Here is a 13040-nt window from a genome sequence, read left to right as displayed (position 1 = left end):
ATCTTAAGATTAAGTGTTAGGAGCTGAAAATATGTGTGATTAAGTGTTAACTGTTAAGAAGTAAGAACTTAAGCTTTAGTCTTTTGTTGGTTCATTTCTCTCGGATTTTCATAATTTTTTTTTTCTTATGATTTGATTTGTGGTTAAGAACTTAGTTTTTTGGTTTTGACTCTTTTGAGTGGATTTATGACAATGAAATGTTGTGTAAGAAACCCAGAAATGTTTTGGATTGTCATAGTTTACTGTTCAATGAAATGTTGTGTTTTACATGATGTAAAACACAACATTTCATTGAACAATAAACTATGACAATCCGAAACATTTCTGTGTTTTTTTCTTATGATTTCTAAGTTTTGTGGTTAAGATTAAGACGTAAGAGTTAAGAATTTAAGATATGTGATTTGTTTGTTCATCCACTTCATGCAAATTAAATTAAATTTTAGCTACTGCATTTGATTGAATTTCATTTCATTTTCATTAAACAGTAAACTATGGTTGATCATTGTTTTCATCATAGTTCAGCTGGTACTCCTTCTGCTTCTGTGGCCTCTGTCCCTGCAAGATCAGAGGATCCCACATGGGCTCATGCCCGTGCAGTGCCTAATGCGAAAAATAATACTATTTGTTTATATTGTAATAAGTTGATTAAAGGGGGTGGTATTACTAGACTTAAGTATCATCTTGCTGGGATTAGGGGTCAAGTTGAACCATGTAAAGTTGTTTCATCTGATATTAGGTTTCAAATGAAACAAATGATTGAAGACTTGAAAAAATCTAAACAAACTAAAAAGAGGATTCAATCAGAAATTGGGAACCCATATGGTGATCCATTTGATGTTGATGATGATGAGGAGGAGGAGGAGGAGGATGAGGTTAGGAATGTTGAAAAGACTCAAAAGACTCCTCCTCAAACATTAGGTAAAAGAAAATCTAGGGGAAAGGATGTTGACACTGATATAGGTCAAATAAGAGCAAAGAAGAAAATTAAGAGTTATTTTGCTCCTAGAACAACCCCCGGTGCTCAACCCTCTATAAGAAGTGCTTTGGCTACAAAAGCAACGATTGATAATGCAAAAATGAGTGTGGCAAGATGGTGGTATCATTCTAATGTACCATTTTATGCATCTCAGTCACCCTATTATCAACCTATGATAGATTCCATTGCTGCTATTGGGTCGGGATTTAAGGGGCCTTCTTTTTATGAGTTGAGGGGACCCCTTTTGAAAAATGTTGTGCATGAAGTTAATGATTTTTTGTTAGATATAAAAAATGATTGGAAAGTATATGGCTGTTCAGTAATGTCTGATGGGTGGACAAATCAAAAACAACAACCAATAATGAATTTTTTGGTGTATTGTCCAAGGGGTGCCATGTTCTTGAAATCTATTGACACTTCAGGCCTTACAAAAGATGCTGAAACATTGTTTAACATATTTGATTCTGTTGTTCAAGAAATTGGTGTGGAATATATTGTGCAATTGATTACAGATAATGCTTCTACCTATAAAAAAGCTGGAAAAAAATTACAGCAGAAGTATGGTACTTTATTTTGGTCTCCTTGTGCAGCTCATTGCATAGACTTGATGTTGGAGAATATTGCTAATCCTAGGTGGTTCCCTCTTGTTGATGAAGCAATTAAGAAGGCAAAAAAGATAACAAAGTTCATTTACAACCATGGAGTTGTTTTAGACTTGATGAGGCAAGATTTTACAAATGGAAGGGAGTTATGTCGTCCTGCAATTACAAGGTTTGCCAATAACTTCTTAAGTCTACAAAGCATACTAAGGTTCAAAAAAGAGCTTAGACAAATGTTCACTTGTGATAAATGGCTTTCATGCCCCCATGCTAAGACTACCATTGGGAAGGAGATAAGTAAAATTGTTTTGGAAGATTATTCATTTTGGTCTCAATGCAAGAACATAGTGAATGTTAGTGAGCCTTTAGTTAGAGTGCTACATCTTGTTGATGGGGATGAGAAACCTGCTATGGGGTACTTGTATGAAGCAATGGACAAAGCAAAAGAGGAAATAAAAAGAAGGTTGAAGAACAAAGTTTCTTTGTATGGAAATTATATTAGAGTTATTGATGCTAGATGGGACAAACAACTTCATAGTCCTTTGCATGCAGCAAGTTGCTTTCTTAACCTTGCAATTTACTTTAGGCCTTCATTTAAAAGGCAAAATGAAGTTCAAAGAGGGTTGCTAAGCACTCTAATGAGGTTGATTCCCGATCCTGACATTCAAGACAAAATAAGTTCGCAACTTGATGAGTACAAAAGGTCAATTGGTGACTTTGGCACATCACTAGCAATCCACCAACGAGAGAGACTAAATCCAGGTAAACATTAATAATTTAATAGTATTTCCTTTCAATATGTCTATTTATCCTTTATAGTTGTTATTGTAAGATTACATGGGCAATGCTTATTTTACATTCTTATTTGTTATGGTAGTTTCATGGTGGGAGCAATTTGGACTTGGAGCTTCAGATTTACAATCATTTGCCATTCGTGTGCTAAGTCAATGTTGTAGTGCAACTGGTTGTGAAAGAAATTGGAGCACATTTGAATATGTTCACTCAAAGAAGAGAAATAGATTAGAACATAAACGAGTAAATGATTTGTTCTTTGTCCATTATAATTTGAGGCTTCGAGAAAGGTAAATTTATCATCGTTACTCATATGTAAATGAAATATAGTTTCAAATAATTATAATTTATAAAATGTTACTAATGTTTAATATTCTCATTAGTAGGAACATTCAAAGGAATAAGTATGCATTGGATCCTATAAGCTTGGATAACATTGACTTGATGGGAGATTGGGTGGCTGAAGAACCTGCACTTCTTAATCCAGATGACATAAATTGGGATTGTCTTAATGAACCAACAGGCATGGTAAATGTGGAAGAGGATGCTAAACTTGAAACTATTGATGTTGATGACGATGATGATGATGACAACAACAATGAGCATGGCTTGACAAATCTTGCAATGGGTGCTGGTAGTTCTTGTGGGAGTTCTTTTGATGATGAATTTGATCCTTCTCTCATGGATGATGATGAGGAGGAGTAAATCTTGTATTATTTGATATTTAGTTATTATCTTGTTAATCTTCTTATTGTGTAATGTTAAATTGATGTTTAAAACTTAAGAGTTAAGACTAAATGGTTTGTATTATTTGATATTTAGTTATTGTCTTGTTAATCTTTTTATTGTGTGATGTTAAATTGAAGTTATATGATGTTTAAGACTTAAAAGTTAAGACTAAATGATTTGTATTATTTGATATTTAGTTATTTATTTATTAGAATTGACAATTTTATGTTCTACAAGAATATATATAAATTGTTTTTTAGAAACCCCGAAACACCCTGAAACGGTACGTCGAAATCGGTCGATACCGAAATATTCCATTCCACTGAAGAAACCGAAACGGGCTCCGAAACGGTATTAATAACTTTGGATAATACAACATTTTAAAGAAGAATAGTTATTCCTCATTTTGAAGAATAACTATTTATAAGGAATGATTATTCCTTGTAATAAAAACATAAACAAACTAAAGAATAACTAAACTATAGAAATAACTATTACATTACAGAGTCTATTACAGTCTACTAAACATACCCTTAACATAGATGGAAGATGGAACCACATTATGCGACAAGGAAAATAAAACTTGATCCTTTGTCTTTCCAAAATCTTTACCACCCTCCACAGATCAGTCCAAAGCCCAAATTACATCACAAATCAGTTCAAATAACCATATATTGTAGCCCAAACAACCACAGTCCACATATCCTTGTGTTTAAAAAAAAAAAAAAAAGGCACAATATGTGCTAAAGATAATAAACAAACTTTTATTTTAAAAAGTAATGACAAGTTGACAATAGTGGGTTATAGTTAGCTTCGTAGGTTGAAACTCTCTAAAAAAAAAAAAAAAAAATTGACAACCCAATTTTTCTTTTTTGCAAAGATACAAGGCCCTTGCTTAGGGCATCAATAGTAAACTCCCTAAAATAGGGTAAGGGGCCAAAATGTTTTGAGAAGAACCCAAAAAGAAAAAAACTTAACATTAGTTTATCTATCTTTGTTTTGATAACTGTGATAAAGAAAAGTGTGTTTTAAAAATTAATAAAAAAATTAATATTTACATGAAATAAGTTTTAGAATAAGGAATCCGATAAGAGTAAAATGAAAATGTGGTTAGCATTTAAGAAAAGAACAAAAAATCGTTTGTTAAAGTAGGAAAATAGGTTTTTATATTAAAATGAGAAGAAAAATTTTGGTAACCTAATCCTAATACCATTGGTTTTAAACACACAACAACTTTTTGCATTTTACACATTCCAACATTATCTTATTTGGATAGGGTGTTTGAACATCATATAAAAAAATTAAAATGCATACATGATAGATCGATATAGCAATGGCAACAATAATTTTCACTTTTTTTTTTCCCTGTTAGTATCTTTATATAGCATATGTGGGGTTAAGATAGATTGACTCCAATTAATAAATTCAATTACCCGAATTGATTAATTAGGTTAAATTACATGCAAATAGTGGAAGCACCAACAAATCACCAAATAAACTAAATACAATGGAAATTAAATTGACACGGTAATTTATTGACAAATGAGGAAAACCTCTTATAAGGTAAAAACCTTACCAAGTGAATTTAAGGTCACCACTCTCAATAATTTACTAATTAATAATCAAGCAGTTACAAGTATGATGAATCTTATCACTACCCTGGCCTATCCCAAAATACCAACCTATAGTTGAACCTTTGCTCCAATACCCAATTGGACTTAATATTATAGTATTCTTTCCTTTGTTGCACAAATCTCCAATTTGTAACTAACTCCTTTGCACAGATCTTAGTACGTGACTAACTCTAGCAACATGATTGATTGTTGTTAGCTACAAAATTTTCATAAACGATGAAGATCAGGAAGCACTGGGTTAGACAACCTTACAACATACAAATGCAGTTGCTTCACACTGAGTATATGAGTTCTTGGTCTCTGTTTCCATACTTGATGAGTCTTAAAATAAGCCTTATATATGACTAGGGTTGTGAGAAAAGAAACCCCAATCAAACAAGTCATCATGGGCCAAATTTTAGATCTGGAATTTTTGAAATTGTAGATCTCGATAGATCAAGCTTATGTCAAGTTTCTCCATTAAACTTCGATAATAGCATCTGTCGAGCTTCTGTTGAGACTTAATGAAACAACTTTTCTTTGCTTGTTTCTTGGATCAACTTTCATGTCTTTAATGATACCACTTGATATGTTTGAACAACATATCTCTTGATATATTAAACCCAACTTAGATTTATCCAATTATAAGTAAAGTGCATTTTGTCAGAGGATTAGCCAGTTAAATAAAAAGTATGACCCTAACAATCTCTCCCTTTGGCAATCTATGACAAAACCATATTCATGGTTATAAGAGATATATAAGACAACAATCTCCATAAAAAAATACATAAAAAGAGCATAAGTCAAACGAATACAATGAACTCTTGAAAAACTTTACAAGAAGAGAGACTATGACATGAAAGACTTACAACTTGTCTTAGCTGAAACACTTAGACGAGATCCATCAAGGCAACAAGTGTGAAATATAAACGAGTTACATAAACTAAGAAACATGTATATAAAGAGAAAAAAAGAAGCAACACAAGTAAGATAAGTTGAAAAACATACATCATCATCATATATATATGGAAGAAGTACAATGTATGTAAAAAGGTCAAAAGACCAAGGAACATGTAATGAGAACTATACATCAAAAACTTCACTACATATCTCAAAAGCAATCTCCTCCTATCACTAGACTGGCTCTCCCCTTAACAACATGACTAATCTCTCATAACCAAAACTACTCCCCCTTTTGTCACGAGTGATAAAGGGTGAATCACTAAGAGATAGTTATCTCATTCTCATACTCTGAGCCAAAAACATCATCACCATCATCATTTCCACTAGATAAAGACTCCTCGTACGGATCATGCATCGGAGAAGGAGCAAAGCCACCAAGATGTAACTGTCGACGAGCTATATGACCAACTCTAGTGTTAATCTGATACACCTCATCAGAAAGAATGTTGAGACGACTACCAAAGTTAGCATGCATCTACTAAAGCTGATCCATAATAGCAACAAAAGATGCCTCCACTCCAGAAGAAGAAGATGGAGCAAATGAGGAAGGGGGTTGAGGGGTAAAGGCAGTATTCTCAACAGCTCTGGACTCAGCCTCCTCCTGTTGAACAAGAATAGACTCATGACAAGGCCGCTTGGCCGTGAGCTGCGTAGTGCTCCTCCATATAGATTCCCAACTAATAGCATCCATGATAAAGAAGAGAAGGGCAGAAGGAATAGGAATGTGCATGTGTGTGAGAATGCGTGTGATAGCTAAAGGGAAGATTAGCTTATCACGTGTAGTAGTGACTTGATAGATATCTATCATAAATACTATTATGTATGAAGGAAAGTCTATAAAGACACCCCCAAGAGAGAGAAAAGAAAATGAGCATGAGGCTCGATGGTAGTGTTATAGTTAAACCATGGAATGAAAACAAAGGTCATATCCATATTAAGGATTCTTGGATCCTTAGCAAAGTCTTGTGTGTTGAAGTTAAGAAGTTCACCCCACACCATGGCTTTCTCACAAAATAATGAGGCCAACTCATCTCTAAAGATGGAACAGAGACGAGGATGACTAAAATAGTCCAAATGAGCTACCTTAGGGACGTGTAGTACCTTAGAAATCAGCTCCGGGGTAACTATGATACGTGTTCCTCAAAATAACATAGTAAACAGAGGAATAGAGGTATTGATAGCATGTATATTGGAGTAGAACTCTTGTATAAACACGCTGGGACACCTCAAGGGTTTCTCACAACGAGATTCTCAACCTCGAGAGCTAAACACACTGAGAAGAGGCGTGTCTAGAAAAATCGAACAAAATGACTTGGCGTTCCGAGTGAATTGCCCCGTCACTAAAGTTCTCATCAAAATCCTTTTAGGATTTCAAGTCACAGAACTGATCTCTAATTGGAAGAAAAAGAAGAGAAGAAGAACATAAAGAACCACGACAAGACATTGGGTCCTTCAAAAGAATGGATTTCTTGGGGTCCATGTCAAAAATACTTAGGGAGAGAACGTACAAAGACAAAGCAAAAGAGATGCTCTTGAAAGATAAAGAAGAAACAAGAAATGCATGGCAATGCATGAGTGTGCAACGTGCAAAAAGAAATTGCATCATGGGCAAAAACTGAATCCAAACTACAGCACTTACAATATATAATCAATCACACAATCCTAGAATGCATGAACATGTGAATAGAATGCTAGATAGTGCAATGCATGATCATGTGATATCATCTCAACAAAATCCAACCCAAAAGATTTATCAAAATCACAAAAACCCCCCAAGATTTTCCCAAAATTTAAAACCTAGGTTACAAAATGCATGAAATGCATGAAAATGAGGAAAAGAAATTATTGATACCACTTACCTAAGGATTTAAGCTTGGAAAAGGCTGAAATCTTGAAGAGAAGAAAGTTTTTGGTGAAAAGAGAGGGCTTGGATCAATAGAGAAGAGAGAGAGATCAAGGTATTTGAGTTAGAATAGAACCGGATTGACCTTTAAGTATATATAGAATCAAGAACTTCGATAGATTGAGGACATATCAAGAGGTGTAGAAAACAAATTCTTGATAGGTTGAAAGGTATCAAGGAGGTATTGATGGAAAAACTACTTCGATGGATCAAGAAGGCGTCAAGCTTCTATCGAGAAAACAAAAAGATTAGAAATTTGGCTCAATGGATTGGGCTATGTATTGAGAGGTATTGAGAAAACCTTGAAAAACTTCAATAGAAGACGCTTGTGTTGAGGGATATTGAGTTGCTATCGGGCTTTTATTGAGCTAGTATTGAGTAAATAGAAACATGGTTTTTCAAGGAGAGGAAAATACATGAGATGAATTCAAACAAGATAGACACCAAACCAATCATCAAAGAAGCATTAAACACTCAAACACATCAAAAATCTAGATGCAAAGCAATCCTAGATCCAAAAGCACACTAAACAAGTCTAACCAATTTTTATTTTCAAAAGCAAGTTAAGACAATTTAGTAAACATATACTACCACATGTATTCCTTATAATGATCATATTACATTGTACCTATACAATAGTATCAAGAGTAGCAAAGAGTATGCGTGTTGCGTGTGAAACTTTTGCAAGAAAGAATAAGTGTCTCGTCATATAATAATAATAATATAAGAGAATCAAAAACATCAACACACAATCATAACAGTTTGATGAGAACCATCACATTTGAAGTATATCATATAACTCTCACATCTCCTAGAAACACATTTGCAACCATATATAAAAGCATTTTTATTCTTTTAGCTTTTCATGTTCTTTGCATAATTTTCTTTTAAGTATATAAAGGAATATCATGCATGGGTATATAAGAGAGAAAAGAAATACCCATTTATTTAGCCAAAACATCTTGTTCTTACTGTACAAGTGCTACACCTTAACGAGCATGACTTTCATGAATTGCACATAAATGTTTTATAATTAATGAGTTTTAGTGGTGAGCTTGTTATTTATGTCTTTCTCGTAAGACTTTTTAGTCATTCCCATAAAAAAGAGTGATAAATATATGAATGATAAAATATTAACCAAATCATACATATCACATAATGAGCCACAAAGCTCATATTGCATATTTGTGCATGAAGATGCTCTTCTAAACTACAAGAGATACAAAATTAAGAAACTTTATTTCAATGGCCATCCAAAGGTACATAAGTTCTAGTATACATAAACACACACAGTTTTTGTATTTTTCAGATTTTTCCCTTTTTTATTTTTTTAAAATTTTTTTTAAAATTTTTTTATTGAAAGCAAAAAATAAAACAAACAAACAAGCATATTAAAAAGCAATAAAAACTAGATACACTGATGCAAATGCATAAGGGAGGGAGAAGAAGATTGTGCCAAAGAGATTACACTAATGTTTTGGCATAAGAATTCAAACTGACGACCAACCAATGATTTTGTGTAAAGATCAGCGTTTTGATCATCAGTGTTAATGAACCTAAGAGTGAGAATGCCATCTTCAACCAATTCACGAATGAAGTGATGTTAGATCTCAATATATTTGGTTTGAGAGTGTTGAAAATGATTTTTAGAAATATTAATGGCACTAGTATTGTCACAATATATGGTGAAATGTTTTTGACAAATATCATAATCTACAAAGAGTGTGCTAAAATGTCTTTCGTAGACTTGAAGATGATGTCGTCGACATATACTTGAGCTACAACAAACTCTCCCTACTTTCTTGATGAAAAGGGTTTGATCTGCTTGTCCCCTTGAAAATCCATTGTTCGCCAATTACTCTGTGAGATGATCATACCATGCCCTTGGGGCTTGCTTTAAGCCATATAGTGCATTCTTCAAATAAAGCACGTGATTGGGATAATGTGGATCAACAAATCCCTTGGGTTGTGACACATAGACTTCCTCCTTGAGAAACCCATTTTGGAAAGCACTCTTGACATTTATTTGATACAACTTGAATTTTAGATGACAGGCCAGAGAAAGTAATATCCATATGGGTTCAATTAGAGCCACTGGTGCAAACGTCTCATCAAAATCAACCCCTTCAACTTGAGTGTATCCTTGAGTAGTGAGTTTAGCTTTATTTCAAATGACATTGTCTTCCTCATTAGTCTTGTTATGGAAGATCCATTTTGTGCCAATGATGTTCTCACCTTCCAGTCTTGGAACAAAAGTCTAGACATCATTTTTCTGAAACTAATGCAGCTCATCAGGCATGGCTTCCACCTGGCTTTCATCTTGAAGTGCTTCCTCTACTTTTGTGGGTTTAACCTGATACAAATAATAAGAATAAGACACAAAATTAGCCATATACTTATCAACAGTTCACTTCCTTATGTTTAATTCATTCATATTTCTAACAATTGCTTCAAAAGGGTGATTCAATCTAATTCTAGATGAATGTTTCCTTTCTATGTGACCAACAGTTGGAGAAGGAGTGGTAGGTTTTGGAGTATCCTCAATAGGGTTGCTATCAAATGATTGAGCAATATTTGGCGTAGAAGTAGGAGAATGATCTTCTTCAACTTTGTTGCTTATAGGAGTTGAAGGAAAAGTAGACTTTGGCAGTTGATCGATCTCCTTTTGTATGGTAGAAGTTAAGGTTTCAAAAATTTCAACATTCATAGTCTCCATGACTTTAATTGTCCTTTTGTTGAAAACTTTGTAAGTCTTACTTGAGGATGAGTACCCAAGAAAAATCCCTTCATTACTTCGAGTGTCAAACTTTCCCACATTTTCTCTATCTTTCAATATAAATTAGGTGCTACCAAATATTCTGAAATATTTTACATTTGGCTTTCTTCCTTTCCATAGCTTATATGGAGTTTTCTTTGTTCCTGGTCTGAAGTACACTCTGTTTACAATGTGACATGCAGTGTTCACAGCTTGACCCCACATATTTTTAGCAACATCTTTGATATGCATTATAGCTCTAGCCATCTCTTGAATGACTAGATTCTTCCTCTCAACTACTCCATTTTGTTGATGAGTAATTGGAGCAGAGAATTCTTGAGCTATGCCCACTTTAGTGAGAATTGCTCCAACTAAGAATTCTTAAACTCTCTTCCATGATCACTTCGAAGGTGATTAATACTTACTCCTTTCTCATTCTACAATCTTTTACATAGGATTTCTATTTGTTGAGGTGTTTCAGACTTGGACATTAGCAAAATTGCCCATGCAAATCTAGTAAAGTCATCTACCACAACCATGATATATCTCTTACCTCCTAGAGATTCTATTCTAGTAGGACCCATGAAATCAATATGGAGTAGCTCAAGAGGTCTTGCTGTGGCTATAGTTAAGGTTGCTTAATGATGCGATCTTGTTTGTTTTTTGAGTTGACATGGTTCGCATACAGCATTAATGTCTACTTTAACTAGCTTGGGAATGCCTAATACTGGCTCCTTCTCAAATACGATAAAAAATTACTTGTAGCTTGCATGTCCCATCCTTTGATGCCATAAATTTTCATTGGACATCTGAATGCTATTACAAACTATTTCAGCATCTGGAACTAGATTGTAGCAATTATCCAATGTGCGAATCCCACTAATAAGTTGTTCACCTAGTTCATTGAGTACTAGAAATTTTCTTTTGAAAAACAACATCATAAAGTCTTGATCTTAAATTTGACTTATGTTTAACAGATTTACCCTCAACCCTTTTACATATAAAATATTAGCAATGTCAAGTAATACTGGTAAGGAAATAATTCCTTTTCCTTTTTATCTGGGATTTGCTTCCATCCCAAAATGTAACATTACCACCCATTTTTGGTTCAAATGTATTGAAAGGAGAATGGTCTCCAATGATATATCTTGAACAACCACTATCAAGATACCATAAGTATGTATCCATTACTTTCAGAGCAGTATATATCATGAAACACATTTTATGCTTATTAGTCAAGTCATATGGTGAGGCTCTTTCTTTGCAACCTCTACTGGATAGCTTTAATCGAGCCTTCATCTTTCTTTTACTAGCAACCTAGTGTATGTACCTTTTGAGACAGTCTTGTCTTCTTTTGCATTTTTCATAAATCAATTGTTCTTTCACCTAAGCTGATTCCATCAAATCAGCCATATACAAATCTTTTTCAACTAACACATATATCAATTTCAAACAAATGTTAGACTTACATCTCTTGAGAAACTGAAGAACATCAATGTTAGAATTACAAGAGAATTTATTTGAAAAATATTTGTTCATGTACTTTATATCCTTGACAACAGGGGTCAATGGATCACATAGCATAGATTAAAACCTAATTAGAGTGTGCCCACTTTGATACCACTTGTTGGGTTAAGATAAATTGACCCCAGTTAATTAATTCAATTACCCATGTTGATTAATTAGGTCAAATTACATGCAAATCGTGGAGGTACCAACATATCACCAAATAAACTAAATGTTGCGAAAATTAAATTGACATGGTGATTTGTTAATAAATGGGGAAAACCTCTCGCAAGGCAAAAACCCCCCACTAGGTAAATTTAAGGTCACCACTCCCAAGAATCCACTAATCAATAATCAAATGGTTATAAGTATAAGAAATCTTACCACTACCTTGGCATATCCCAAAATACCAATCCACATTTGAACCTTTGCTCCAATGTCCAATTGGACTTGATATTGTAGTAGATTTTTTTCCTTTGTTGCACAAATCTCCAATCTATGACTAGCTTCTTTACACAAATTCGAGTACGTGACTAACTTCAGCAACTTGATTGATTGTTGTTAGCTGCAAAGTTCTTCACTTCATAAATGATGAAGATCAGGAAGCATTTAGTTACAAAATCTTATGGCGTATAAATTTGGTTGCTTCACACAGAGTATATGAGTTCTAGGTCTCTATTTCCACACTTGATGACTTTTAAAATAAGCCTTATATAGGATCAGGGTTGTGAGAAAAGAAACCCTAATCAAACAAGTCATCATGGGTTGAATTTTAGATTTGGAATTTCTGAAATCGTAAATCTTGATAGATCGAGCTTGTGTCAAGCTTCTCCATTAAACCTTTTTTTTTTTTTTTAAGAATACTAAGTAATTTAACACACATACACACACGGGGAAAGGGGAGAAGGTCTTAAAGAAACTGACAGTAGTGTATATCTAAAAAGGCTTAACTCTTGGATGCACAACACAAGTTTTAAACCTCTTTAACTCACATTCTTTTCTAATGTAGGATTAACCCACTATGGACAAAACGGGGAGTCACCACCTAGTTTTTGTAATGACCTATTAACCATCAAAATATGGGTTTGGAGTTTAGGTATGGTTCTGGGAAAGTGTTATGCACCCAAAACTGCCTAACCCTAGGGTTGGCTTTCTTTCATTGTGTCTTATGTTTTAACCTTATTAAAAACATATTCAATATTAT

The 13040-nt window shown here is 33.8% G+C and overlaps 1 protein-coding gene across 1 annotated transcript; it reads left to right on the top strand.

The window, feature by feature from the left end:
- The first annotated feature begins 491 nt into the window (after positions 1-491).
- Positions 492-2348, top strand: LOC136064688 (uncharacterized). The gene has a single exon (XM_065766733.1). It carries the CDS (start codon positions 492-494, stop codon positions 2346-2348), a length of 1857 nt encoding a protein of 618 aa, XP_065622805.1.
- Positions 2349-13040: the final 10692 nt, after the last annotated feature.

This window comes from Quercus suber, unplaced genomic scaffold, assembly GCF_002906115.3.
Source record: "Quercus suber isolate HL8 unplaced genomic scaffold, Cork oak 2.0 scaffold_737, whole genome shotgun sequence".
In the NCBI taxonomy this organism is placed as follows: Eukaryota; Viridiplantae; Streptophyta; class Magnoliopsida; order Fagales; family Fagaceae; genus Quercus; species Quercus suber.
This window is presented reverse-complemented; position numbering and strand designations above follow the sequence as displayed.

Excerpts from the sequence above, each read along its gene's own strand:
- LOC136064688 (XM_065766733.1), top strand. The coding sequence starts at position 492 with ATGGTTGATCATTGTTTTCATCATAGTTCAGCTGGTACTCCTTCTGCT.